Here is a 14,417-nt window from a genome sequence, read left to right on the forward strand (position 1 = left end):
TACCCTTATCACAAGTGTGTCAGGAGCTCAATTTTATCTCTCACTCAAAATATGGCATCTCCATTAGCGCAGCACCCCCTAATAAAATACCAAACTTTGGTCCCAACCTCCAATCCTTTGGCACTGAGCTATGTACAAAGGGACCCCTGCAGAGCTCATTACATGGATGGGGCCTATGTTGTAACAATAAAGTTGTGACAAAAATGACCAGATACTAGTAAATTGGCCTTTTGGTCCAGTTTCCAACCTGGAATGAGCAGGTGGAATTCCCATTGACTTTAATGGGAGTTGTGTCTGCTTACCTCATGGATAATTTGGTCCTTAATTTTTAGTTCACATAGTGGAGGGAAAAAATGCACAGCCATCATGAGTTAAAGGGGGATTATGAGTCATTGACTAACCTGCCATTTTTTTCTACTTGTGTCATTATTTTAAAACACAGAATATTTATAATAGTTATCCTGCCTTGCCTCTTTCTGGAAGTAGCAAGTGCTCCCATGAACTGTTTGGCACCAAATACTGCTGTTACTTTTCTTACTGCATTTATGTAATTGGTTGTGTTTATTTTTTCTATTTTGGTTCTTTTTAAAATAAATAGGATATAGAAATGTGCCTCTGAGCTTACTTGACTATCACACAATCCAGTAAAGGAAATAACTGGTAAGACCTACCTTCTTCCTTGACCCCTCAAGTCTTTTAAGATGAAATAAGAAGATGCCCATTAAAGCTGGTGACCTTTCTACTTGTTCCAGCACCCCTAGTCCCAAATTCACATTTTCCCTACTGTCAGTGCACTCCAAAACATGCAGAATTTGAAAAGCATGTGCTACTTATATGCCCTTCTTCTTCACAGTATCTGGGCACCTCAAAATCATGAATGTATTTTATTCTTACAAAACACTAGTGAGGTAGCAACATATCCCAATTTACAGGTGGGTAACTGAGGCAAAGGATATTAAATGACTTGCCCAAGGTCATAAAGGAAGTTTGTAGTTAAGCTATGAACTGAACCCAGGTTTCCTGAGCCCAAATCCAGTATTCTGTCCCAGAGACTGTCCTTCCTTCTCTAGGAATCTAGTGATGTAATGATTGCACATTCAAATACAGATGTTAGGGGAATTCAGGAGACAGGCAGCTGGCTGGGGAATGAGATGGATCTGGAGATGCCTAGGATAATATGAAGCCATGGTATAAAAATCAGTTGGTCTGTCTTATACAGCTTTCACTTTATTTCATTTGAGTATGCATTTACCGAGCACCACACCTTCACGTATTGTTTTTTTTAAATTTTTTTTTTAAAGTTGGGGGAGGTAAAATCTTAGCCCCAAATCTGCCCTGAACACTCAGTCTGAGTACTATGGTTAAATCTTCCCTTCCAGGTGGTAGAGTCGGAGAAGGACTTACATAAAATGGCAGGTGCTCTGGCTACACCATTCATCTTCATGTTGAGAATAACCATGAAGAATTCAAGTCCAAAATACAGTTTTAAAAGTATGTGCAACCTAAAAGTGGAAGTTTATTCATCCCTAATAAGTACTAACTCAGTAATAAAAAGCTGATCTACTCACAGAGCAGACTATTACAGAAAGGGAGGATGACTTCTGGTGTTTATTTTTAGTGCTCTGTTTTCATTCCTTCAGAGAACAAATATTTTTCTGAATTTTTTGCTGTCCATATTTGTATGACTTAAATTCCCTCATGCAGCTTTTATTTTCCACTGCATGACTCTGATTTACCAAATAAGGATGTCAGCAGCACATCACAGTTTTCAAGTGGGAATCTTATTTGGAGATAAATTTAAAGATGTTGTTATAGGAAGTTAGAATTCAAATCTGTCAGTCAAAGTCAGACCAACAAAAAAGAGGAATCTTGATAGAAGGTATTATTTGAACCACAGGCATTTGTAATATGTGTGATGGGTTTTTGTTTTTTGTTTGTGTGGCTTTGGTTTTCTGCTGCAGATTCTGATAAAAATATGTGTCTTTTTGGAAAATTTTATATTATATAAACATTTCATCACTTTCTCTCAAAGAAGAGTACTAAGAGATTATGGATGAAATCATGGCCCTGTTGAAATCGGTGTGAGTTTTGCTATTGACTTCACTAGGTATAAGTTTTCACCTATATCTTTTCAGGTTTCTTAATTTGTTGAAGTGGTTAAAGAAAAAGCTAATATTTTGACATATGTTTTAAACTTTAATCTGGATCATTGCAGATATCAGAAATCTTCAAAAAAAAAAAAAAAAAACCCAAAAACAAAAAACAAAAAAAACACCCAGGAAAAAGACTACTAAAATATACTTGTTATAGGACATAAGACAGTAAGATTGTCTGAAAATCTTACAGCTGGTGGAAGATGCAATATTAGGTTATAAAATAACTGGTGTTAAGGCTTCAAGAACAATAATTTAAGATACAGTGTGTGTGCCTGTATACATACGTATCCTTATATGACCCAGCCCTCTGAAGGAGTCCCGTCTGAAATTTTGGAGTTTTCCCTTCCATTTGAATGACTAGGGTATGGATTTTCCCTTACTCTCCCGCACACATCTTAACAGACCAAAATTAAATTTAAACCCTTAGATGACTTTTGTTTTCTTTAATTTAATGGTTGAGCAAAGATGGCCATAAAAACGTAAAAGACCTATTAGGCTATCTTGTCCATCCCCCATGCTATTGATGGGGATATACTAGGGTGACCAGGTGTCCAGTTTTCGACCGGAACACCACTGACTGGGCCGTTGACTGTCCAGTTGGCGGTGCCTCGCAGTGGGGCTGGCAGCTCCCTGCTAGCCTCTGCGCCGTGCTGCTCCCAGGAAGCAGCCGGCATGTCCCCCTTCCGGCTCCTATACGTAGGGGCAGCCAGTGGGGCCCCACATGTTGCCCCTGGCCCAAATGCTGCTCCTACAGTTCCATTGGCTGGGAACTATGGCCAATAGAAGCTGGGGGGGGGAGGCGGTGCCTGTTGACGGAGCAGCACACAGAGCCTCCTGGTTGCGCCTCCACGTAGGAGCTGGATGGGGCACATGCCACTGCTTCCGGGAGCTGCTTGAGGTAAGCACCCCCTGGAGGCTGCATCCCTGACTCCCTCCCACACTGCAACCCTCTGCCCCAGCCCTGATCCCCATCCTGCCCTTGAACCCCTCGATCCCAGCCCGGAGCACCCCAAAGCCCTCATCCCTAGCGCCACCCCAGAGCCTGCATCCCCCAGCTGGAGCCCTCACTCCCCCCTGTGCCCCAACCCCCTGCCCCAGCCCTGATCCCCCTCCCGCCCTCCGAACCCCTCGGTCATAGCCTGGAGTCTGCATCCCCAGCCAGAGCCCTCACCCCACTCCTGCACCCCAGCCCCCTGAGCCAGCCTGGTGAAAAAGAGTGAGTAAGGGTGGGGAGAGTGAGTGACGGAGGGAGGGAGGATGGAGTGAGTGGGGGACAGGGCCTTGGAGGAGGGGCAGGGCAAGGGTTTTCGGTTTTGTGCAAGTAGAAAGTTGGCAACCCTAGGATACATAATTCTGTTTAAGGAAAATGCATGTAGATTTAATCAATATGTTCTGTCTTCGAGAAATAATCTAGCAAATAAAATGCTGATAAAATATTTCTAAAGGAGATTAGATTTGATAACAGAGACGTGAAGTGTATTAGGAATGTACCATTTAATGAGTTTGAAAACATTCTTATCTCCTGAAGATAGCCGATCCATTTGATGTATTCAGGGTCTGTATTTTACTACTGATTAAAGAGATACTTGGCAGCCTCAGCTGTCACAAACATATTCTGACACTGCTTTTCATTTTGTTGCCAAAAGTATCTCAGATACTGTTGATGAATTTAAATATCAGTCACTTCATATTGGAGGAGTCTGGATGTACTTTCATTGTTCCAATCATTGGTTACTACAGGCATATGTAATGGATATAGCTGGTTTCAGAAGAGGGTAATTGAAAGATTTATTTTTAAGAGTCAAATTTAACAAGTGTTCTGGCTTGCAGTAGTAAACCTTTGAAAGTGGCCAAGACTATTGACAGGTTAATGTTAAGCATTCCTGATAAGCAGTCTTCTAAAACCCTTCTTATAGTTGTTTTTTCATATACATGTAAAAGAGCTAAAATGTTTGTTTTATTATATTTTTATAATTTTATTTATTTCATTCTTTACTATAAAGCCACATCTCAGCTCTCATTATTTATTTCTTCAGGTTGGGAAGCTGTATTTTTTATTTTAAACTGTGCGGCTTGTATATTACACATGCAGTGCATGTACCATGTGGTGACCTGACTTAGGTTGGTGTAAATTTATACAGCAGCTTCATGTAAACCTAGAGTTTAATGACACTGAGGTGTTAATGCATTCCACCAGTATGTGTCTGAATGCATTACTTGCTTATTATAAATCAATTATTGAAGCTCAGCCAACCAAAATAAAGACTTACTATGCATGTGAGGTTTTCTTGTTTTTTATTCATACATGATCACATTTCAGTACAACATTTATTCTAGCACATGAATTAAAAGGAAAAATTAATTTGATCAATGATCTTTTCACAATATTGACTAAAAAGTATCTTTCTTGTTAGAAACGTATCAACTCATATCCCTGAGGTGACCAGGCCACTCATCTTGGTGATAGTCTCACTCTAGGAATGCACAAGGAGTATAAGCATGAGTACTCCTAAATTTAGCTCTTCACACAATTTTATTGCATAATAAAGGAAGACTGAAAATGACAAAAATCATGTAAAGTTATAGGGCATCTTTCTTTGATTTACATAAACTTGTAATTGTTAAATCTCGGATAGGACCGTTAATTTTCCCTTGAATAATCCTTCTAGTAGCAACTGCTCAAGCAGCAATTATGAATTTTTTCCCATTTTGTTTCTTAAATATTTTTTTTCAAAAGTGAATCAGCGGATTTGTCTACATGGCACTAAAGTCTGAATTACAGGAGTGTGAATTGTAGAGCTCTCTAGATGTTGAATTCTAACTGTCCAATCTGGATCCTGATGGCACAAACTGAAAGGTACCTAGTTCGTGTTGCTGTAGTCCCATTTCTAACATGTTGTGCTCTAAGTGCCCCAAGTAGATCCTGCTGGGACAGATTAAAAGGTACCTCGTGCACACTAATGTAGTCCTTTTTCAAATAGGACGACATCAGCGCAAACTAGATACCATTTAGTTCACACTAGCAGGGTCTACATGGGGCAGTTGGAGCATAATACGTTAGAGTGCACTATAGTTCACACTCTTGTCATTCAGACTGTGGTGCCGTGTAGATAAGCCCTAAATAAGAATATCCAGAAGTATTAGAAGAACAATGTATTTTTCTTTCATATCCAAGTAAACCCCTCTCTTTCCTCAGGAATGTATTATAGTTATTGTTAAATCTAGCAGAGAGACAGTGTAGTTTAGTGGTTAGAACAAAAAACTGAAAATCAGGACTTCGATGTACTAATCTTGGCTTTGCCATAAACTCTTGGTGAGACCTTGGGTAAGTCATTAAACTTTGCTGCATTTCAATTTACTTGTCTGTCAAATGAGGGTTATATAATAGCTAACTCCTAAGACCATTGTGAGTTTAATTACTTGTAAAATGCTTGGAGATCCTTGGATGGAAGTGTTGTTATTGGTTGGTAGGTTCAATTAGAAGATAGAATTATGTTTCCTTTACAAGTACAAATAATTTGTAATTCACAAGTCCATCTTCTTCCCACTGCACATGTGGATTTTAATTAACGGTGGAATCGGCAATCTTTTACAGGGGAGATCTATTGATTTTTCTGCTGAGATTTTTCAGCACACCTGCATGCTTGTACATTGTACTTGTTCAAGGAGTGTATTTTGGAGGAATCAATCCTTGGATCTTCATTTCTGTTTCATATAACATGATTTCCATTATCACTGCAGTTGTTAAGCAGTGTTGTTTTGAAGATAGTAAAATATTATCTACGTTCTTGAAATAAAATTCGCTTATAAAATCTTAGAAATTAGAGATGAAAGAGATTATTTTCTAACAACTGACTCTTGGAGTGTATCTGCCTATCCAGAGGGCAGCTGCATAACTATTTTATCTTTATTCCCCCCCCCCCCCCCCCAAGTTACTCTCTCTGGTTGCTCTTCTGAACTCTTTCCAGTTTGTTGACTTTTTTCTGATGCAGCGATTCCCATAATTGGATTCAATATTCTAGGTCTCATCAGTACTGTATAAAGTGACACTATCACTTCTGTTGTCTGTGGTGGTATTAGTCTGTATTTTTAGCAGAAATTATTCTTTTTGCTAATTAATGTCAAATGATTAATGTTTTCCTGAAGAGTATGCATATTTTTCCTGCAAAGTGATTTGAAGACTGAAAAATCACCATTTATTTGGTATGGTAAAAGCAAAGAACTTTGTCAGGGTTGCATGAACAGTTCTTGTTGCTATGATTGACATCTGTTGATGGGAACCATAGTCTTGCGAATATTAAAGTAAACATTCTGGAGGGTGAGGGAGGAAAATATTTAAGGATTTGCTTTTTAACTTCTCTCTCTCTAGGCACAGTACCATTTGGTTAATGGCTTTCTTTGCTAAATAAACATGTCAGCCATCTAGATCTCAGCACCTTGACACTTTAATCACTTGTTGTTGCCAAGTGGCTCTAATTGTAGAATGCAGCTGCTGCTCATCATAAAGGAAGATGTGTTACCAAATGTAGCTTTGTCCAGTCTTAAAACTAGCACCTCTCTGCTTATTCAACAACAAAAGCAACATTGCTTTACAGTAGGTGTGTATCTTTAATTGGGATTTTTCGGTGCAGCTGTCTAGATATCCACCTGGCATTTCACTCACAATATTTATGTTGACAGTGGATTAAATGTAATGTAAGTGGAGAGCTCCAAAGTTCCATTGAAAATAATAGGAGTTAGGAGCCTAACTACCTTTTGTGGATCTCCCTAGTTACCATACTGAAGAGTCCACTAAAAATGCCTAGATTGATATAACATGAAACATAGTTAGTCTCATAACGCGTGTGTGTTCATTAGTAGTGACATTATCATACTGTAGTCTAGGAGAATAAATAGGCCCTGGTGGGTTTGATTTAGCTCTGGACTATGCCACTGGACTTAATGTAGGGGGCTGACAGTAGTGGGATGCTCAAGAGGAGTTGCCATGACAGAAGTTACCTGCAACCACTACTCTGCCAGGGGAATACCAGTGTCATTCCTAAAAGTAGGTGCTGGCCCAGAGAGGGGCATGACCACAGTTCCCAAGGACGCACTGATTTACCACCTGGGGGATATGCTGATTCCTATCAAACCTCTGTTTCAGGTTAATACGGACCTCTCCTTGTACACTGGAGCTCTTGCGGGAAGGGCAGTAGTGAAGACAAAGCCTGCTGTCCCAAGGGATGAATCCCCTTTGTCTCAGAGTTACCTACACTAGCCCCGGTATAAAAGTGTAACTCTCTTCAATGAAACTTGTTTAGATTGCAGCCTTTTTGTTTGTTTTTTTCAAAACCAAACTTTGTTACAAATGTAAATTCAGTTAATTTTCACATTTTGTTCCTTGCAAACTTAAAGGGCAGAACAAGTGTTTCCTCTTAAAGTTTAATTCAGTGGTTCTCAGCCCATGGGCCACTTGCGGCACAGTCAGCACACAGCTGCGGCCCATGTGACATCTTCAGGCTCATATGGGTAGTATATATATTGTGTGGACGTGGTCCACATAGCACACAGAGAGCTGCATATGTGTCCCACAGTGGTAAATAGATTGAGAACCACTGGTTTAATTTAATAGGCAAAACTTGTCTTGTCTTCCTATTGCAAAGATAAAATAATGGATTTCTTTTGTAGGTGGAACACCTAGTTTGAGAACATTGTGGCTCACTAAAGGACCAGAGGTGCAAACACTACGGTATAGGACATTTCTGGCATGCTTTCACCTTCAGGACATGGTGGAGGAGTTCCAGTTACTGGACCCATCTGTTGCGGCTGTCTGCTGTCTGCTGATTTACCTTACTCTGCAGGTAAAGTGAATGGTTACTATGTAACCAGCTCTTGCAGCTCACACTTGTGTCAATGTATCTCTTCATCTTTAGCTCAAGCATAGTTGATTACATTAATAGTACTATATTACAGTATTTTTTATTACTCCAGTTAACTTGTGTCATCCTGTCTGAGAAAATACTGTGTTTCCTAAATTATACGTCTTAATTTTTGAATGCCTCTGGCAAAAGACCTTTGCGCATCTTAACAAAAAATAACTAACTAAAAATGTAATCTTAGGATTTTCCCCCTATACCTGGCTCATTTGTAAATTGTGGCTGTTCTTTTTGTGTTTCTTTCATGTCATGATTTTTGAAAAAAGGAAAAGAAAAAAACCCTCTCTGCTAACAGAGACTGTCTGTTCCTATGGCTACTCTAGGCCTTCTCATCAGCTCCCATGACTTCTTCACACCACCCCTTGTCAGCTCCCCCAGTTCAAAGCCACGATGAGTGGCCATAGCAATTCTCACATTCAAATACGAATTCTTATCTGACTGTAATAAGAAGTCATGTACGTATTTCTGCTGTTACTCTAAAATATTCGCTGCTTATGTACCTAAAACAATGAAAACCAAAAGAAATTTAGGACTGAATATGATATTAATTGTTTCCATTTCTAAGAGATTTTTAACACATTCTTCACAATTTTAGTCACCTTTTAAAAGAGTGAACTCACAAATATATCTTCTTTTATTAGTGCAACGAACAAATATTTCCTTCATCTAATTTGATTAGCTTTTTGTATTTCCTGTTTCTATGAACTCTTTTTTGATTAAAATATAATTTGTTTTCTCTGACTCTTGTTTTCTCAGTAGTGGGTTTTTATTTGTATGTGAAAATAGGATCTTCCTAATTTTCTCTTACTCTTCTTAGCCACATGAATTAACCCAAACTAAGATTTCTGTGCTTGGAAAGTACATGTGGGAATTGTACAACCCTGTACAGTAATCACTTTTTCCCTCCCTTTAAGTGGTTGCATTTACAGCACAGATTCTTAATGAGAAAGTACAAAGGCACATGCTTAAGTGCTTTGCTGAATTGTGGCTGACATGATTTTGACAGTGTTAACTATGTATCACTTTATCCTGGATACCCTTCATACATTGCATACTAATATCTGTAGGGTTTTTTGGGGGGTAGGACTGAGGGAAGGGATAGCAAAATAATCTCTGAAGAGACTTGGGCTCCCCTCCTGCTTGGTCAGGAAACACAATTTAAAAAAAAATCCTGTGTCACAATTTCGGTGTTAACTGCACCGTTGAGCCCACCCCACCTCTGGGTCTTCTTTGAGGGCAGCCTCTTTAGGTTTCCAGGTCCCAGCTGTTCACCTCTTTTGCGCAGAGACCTGTGTCTCCTTCCCTCCAGACTGAAGGTTTAGGCTTATAGTCCTTCTGCACTTCACTATGGTTTCCCCACCAGGTGTAACTGAGGCCTGGCACCTGTGGTTAACATCTCTCCAGGGGCTAGAACAGTATATACAGTTTATCAAAAAACCTTCAGAAAGCAAGCACATTTATTCTTAAAGTAAAAGTATTACAGAGAAAACACAAAAAAAAAGTTCCCATGCACATGCTAAAAGCTTATCAGAGGTCATCTGTCATTTATGGGGCCCTACTAGACCAAAGTCTAAGGGTTGGGGCCCTTGTATAGGAGGCCCTGTCCGTTTGCTGGATCAGAAAGAAGCCCTGAGTCAGTGTTAACCCAGCTTTTTATCCAAAAGTCTTTTCTTTGTCTGATGGTCTCTAGGCAGTTCAGTTTGAACCAGTATATGTGAACCTCCCCAGATGGTGGTATCTCTCTGGAGGTGTTATAACCTGAGTGATTTATCTTAATCACCTCCCAGTGTTTTTGGTTTCTGGAGAAGTTGTAACCTTCTCCGCATAGTTGCATACACATACAATCCCTAACTCATAGTGATACATAAACGTAAGAGGTTTCAGAGTAGCAGCCATGTTAGTTTGTATTCGCAAAAAGAAAAGGAGGACTTGTGGCACCTTAGAGACTAACCAATTTATTTGAGCATAAGCTTTCGTGAGCTACCGCTCACTTCATCGGATGCAGTGAGCTGTAGCTCACGGAAGCTTATGCTCAAATAAATTGGTTAGTCGCTAAGGTGCCACAAGTACTCCTTTTCTTTTTATAAACTTAATAGAATGTTGTGTGCCTCTGGGTTTGCAATATCTGTCACATCTCCCTTATAAGAGGTTTGTGTAACTGGGCTGCTTGACCAGCATCCTAGGGAAACACATGGACTTATTCCTTGGATGGCATTTCTGCCATTACCTTGCCTAATTTCATTTTTCAACTATTCATATAATAAACATTCTGCTGACAAGCCAGTATACATCATTCATAAATCTATGTAGTCATTTGACAACCATATCATATATTTTGTTTCTTTGGAACCTATGGGGCAGTTCTATAGATGGAACTCTCTCTCACACACCTGTTTACCTCTGTCACCCCAAAACCTGGTCCTCCCACTCCCACCTCCTGTCTGGTTTCTAGGGGGTAGCTCCCATAAAAGGGAGCTCTTCCCCCCCCTGCCCCCACCACCACTTCATTTATCACACAGACAAAAACACCATATCACTTTTGGGTGAACACGGTTCTCAGAACATTCACTCCAAATCTGACCTCTCAGTCCTCACCCTCAAAGAAAATTTGCACAACACCTTCAAAAGACAAGCCTGGGAACTGAAATTCGTAACTTCGCTAGACACTAAAAATCATGGACTCAATAAAGACACTGGATTTAAGACTCATTACAAAAATCTGTAATCCACTAACCCCTCCCCCCTTCGTCCGAGGACTGCAGAGGTGTTAACCGCCCATTTCACCTTGAATGGTTTATTGCAACATGTATTAACTCATTATGCTAAACAATCTGTTCCACCTTGTATTTAGCTGTGACACTAGTACCTTTCCCAAATCTGAAGAGCTCTGTGTAAACTCAAAAGTTTGTCTCTTTCACCAACAAAAGTTGGACCAATAAAATATATTACATGACCCACCTTGTCTCTCTGTCAATGGAACCAGTTTAGAAAGCAAAATGCAGCACTCCTCTGTGTGTGAGCATCAATTAAATGTCTCTGAATTAAGAATAAAATGTTAAAAGATAAAGATCCAAGTGATAAATCTACTCTTAAAAATCTGAATAGGACAAATGGGATGAAGTCATGAACGGTCTTTGGGGTAGGTGAAGCCAGACTTATCTTTTGAGGCTATTAAGAAATTATAAATGCTCTGATAATGGGTGTGTGATAAATGCTTGATCAAATCAGGAAGAAATGCTAAATAAAGTGTTTCTTAGAAATGAGTATTTTGACATTTTAATAAGCTCTTAAATTCTTTGGATGATTGTGTGTAGCACAATAAAAAATACAGACACCAAAAAGCAAAATATAGAGGTTTGCTGAGGAGGCTCCGTCTTTTAGAACAAAATTCTGGAAACATTAATAAATGTTCTGAGGTTAAAATCACTCTTTTTGTTGGCCACACATACTAGGGTTTTCAGGTTTAGTAATTTTCTCTTGCTGCCATTTACACAAAGGTATCACCTGCCTTGAAAATAAAAATAGGGGAGGGTGAATTTGAGGTTGGTAAGATTATTGTCAAATTTTAGCAGGCAATCAATAATTCATGCTTCGGTGGAGTTAATGAATGGCAGGAGTACTTTGCAATGTTACACTATTCTGATATCTATTACCCAATCCTGCTTTGTGCAAAGTTTAAAAGACCTTCCAAAGAAAGAGGGTTTTCAATGAGGGAAAGGGGGGTTGAGCAGAAGTCCCTAATGCAAAGTCTTCCAGTTTTATGATGGTGTCATTTTTATCTAGGGTGGGTGGATTAAATGTTTTTTTTATCATCTAAGAAGAGTAAATGAAGTTACAGTAGATGGCTTCTCTCTGTGTTTCTCCTCTTCCCTGGTTCTTTCCCATTGACCTACCTGCCTTTTTCCCCCTCCTCCACTTCACTCTGAAATTCAATAAAACAGTGTTAATTCCATAAACAAACTCTTTGTTTAAAATGGATTGTGGTTGGATAAGTGTAACATCCCCTCGCCCCCAAAGAAAACCCTTAAAAGCAAGGAAATGCCAAATTGTGGAACACCTCTTAACTGTACCTGAACCCCTACACAGCATGTTTGCATTGACAATGCAGATTCCATATATTCACAAAACACTTCCTTCTGTTTCCAGCTGATAAGGAAACACACTGTACACACTGCATGGATCTCCTTCAGAGTATAATTCAAAACCTTATTACAATCTCAGCAATATTAGCAAATATTCAGCATTGACATATATGCACAGGTTAAGTGTGCAGTCTTTTTGGGGGAGAAGTAGGAGATCATAACTTAGTTGGATCCATGCTGCAGAAAGAGCACAGAGGGTGTGGGGGAGCAGTTGCTGGTGCAAAACCATAGGTCTGCCACACAGATGTCCCTTTTTCTCTGTCAGATCCCAGAGACCCATGGATTTCAGGGAGTCAGACCGTCTGCTTCTTCCACAGGGGCAGACCCCATCTCTCGTTCCCTTACAGAAGCATCTGAAGAAAACAATTAGATGAAACTCAGAGTTTTCCTCTGTCGTTTGGGTTGTTCTTCATAAGAGGGTGATTTTCCCCAATTTTCTTCAAAAATTTAAATTCCTCCCACAAAAAAAGAGCCAACCCTGCCCCTCCCTCCCCACAAAAACAACAGCCAAGTATTAATGTAATCTGGAAATTTACTTTGAAGTAAGAAATTTTTGTTCTAAATTATCTTGTCATTTTTACTGACACACCCATTTTTTAATGATGTAGCTAATTTTTTATATCTTTCTACTGATGGTCAGTAGAGCATTTGTACTGGAGATAAATCATAATAGCCATCAACTATGGCTGCTTCAATTAGTCTTCATTTTGGGGCCATAGTTGTAGATTGATTTTTTTTACTGTAAAGATATTTTATACCTCTGAAGTAGCCTTCATATTGTGGTTACTGATAGATATCCTGTTGGTACTACTTATAAAGGTCCTAAAAGAGAAAGAAGAGGGAGAATGTGAAAGTTAGCTGTTGGGGAGAGTGGAGCTAATACAAAGCTACACAAATGGAGTTGTGAAATTAAGTACCATGTTCTTTTTCTTTATCCAGATTCTTTATCTAAGTTGTTGGAATGTCACTCCTTCACCACTGCCATACTCATTTTGTATGTATGTCTTCACACAGTGATAAAGACCAATTTGCAGAAAGGTTTTTCTTCCATAGCTCCTAGCTCAGATTTTTTTTATCTCGGTTTCAGGTGGACAGTCTCTCTCTGGAGGACTTGAATGCGTTTGTGGCTCACACTCTGTGCCTTCAGGGGAAGTCAGCTGCTCAGCTAGCAGGTTTGCAGGTAAAGACATGACTGATCTGCTAACATAAGGCTGATAACCAGGGTAAACAAAGTTTGGCTTTCTTTTTGAGCATTCTTCTCTTACAGTGTAAGAGCGTCAGTGTAACGGTTATGACAGGTTTCAGAGTAACAGCCGTGTTAGTCTGTATTCGCAAAAAGAAAAGGAGTACTTGTGGCTCCTTAGAGACTAACCAATTTATTTGCTCCTTAGAGACTAACCAATTTATTTGAGCATAAGCTTTCGTGAGCTACAGCTCACTTCATCGGATGCAACAAAGCTTATGCTCAAATAAATTGGTTAGTCTCTAAGGTGCCACAAGTACTCCTTTTCTTTTTAGTGTAACATTTACAGGCATTTCATTTTCTATAATTTGTCTGGTTCATTTGTGTTCATTAATGACATACAGTGTTAAACGTAAAAGGGGGCATTTTCTCGAGATTTGAAACCAGGACTGGGCATCTGAAGATCTAGATTTTGTTCCTGGCTCTGCCACTGATTTGCCATTTGATCTTAGGCACGTGACTTAACCTCTTTTAATTTACCCATCTTAGGCCTTGTCTGCACTACAGAGTTTTGTTGACAGAAGTTATTTCGACACTCAAAAAGCGCTGTAATAAAAATCGGTAATGCATGTTCACACTCACTCCCTCTGTCAGCAGAGCATGTCCACACTTGGGGCACTAACATCGACAGTGTGAGCAATGCACTGTGGGTACCTATCCCACAGTCCAGCTCAACACCTTCTGTCGCTAGGTGTTGTGAGAAGGTGGAGCAGATCGCGGTGCATCTTGGGACAGGGCTCAATGTCCCATGATGCATTCATAGAATCATAGAATATCAGGGTTGGAAAGGACCTCAGGAGGTCATCTAGTCCAACCCCCTGCTCCAAGCAGGACCAATCCCCAACTAAATCATCCCAGCCAGGGCTTTGACAAGCCTGACATTGAAAATATCTAAAGAAGGAGATTCCACCACCTCCCTAGGTAACGCATTCCAGTGTTTCACCACCCTCATAGTGAAAAA

The 14,417-nt window shown here is 39.7% G+C and overlaps 1 protein-coding gene across 7 annotated transcripts in view; it reads left to right on the forward strand.

Moving 5' to 3' along the window:
• FAM120B (family with sequence similarity 120 member B) overlaps positions 1-14,417 on the forward strand; it is a 125,649-nt gene that overhangs the window by 22,183 nt on the left and 89,049 nt on the right. For all 7 annotated transcript variants that reach the window (XM_084622178.1, XM_084622179.1, XM_084622180.1 and 4 more), the window contains 2 exons: positions 7,824-7,996; positions 13,301-13,393. In XM_084622178.1, coding sequence (XP_084478304.1) covers positions 7,824-7,996; positions 13,301-13,393 — 266 coding nt within the window. The remainder of the gene's footprint in view (positions 1-7,823; positions 7,997-13,300; positions 13,394-14,417) is intronic.

This window comes from Lepidochelys olivacea, assembly GCF_965140295.1.
Source record: "Lepidochelys olivacea isolate rLepOli2 genome assembly, chromosome: 3".
Classification (NCBI taxonomy): Eukaryota; Metazoa; Chordata; order Testudines; family Cheloniidae; genus Lepidochelys; species Lepidochelys olivacea.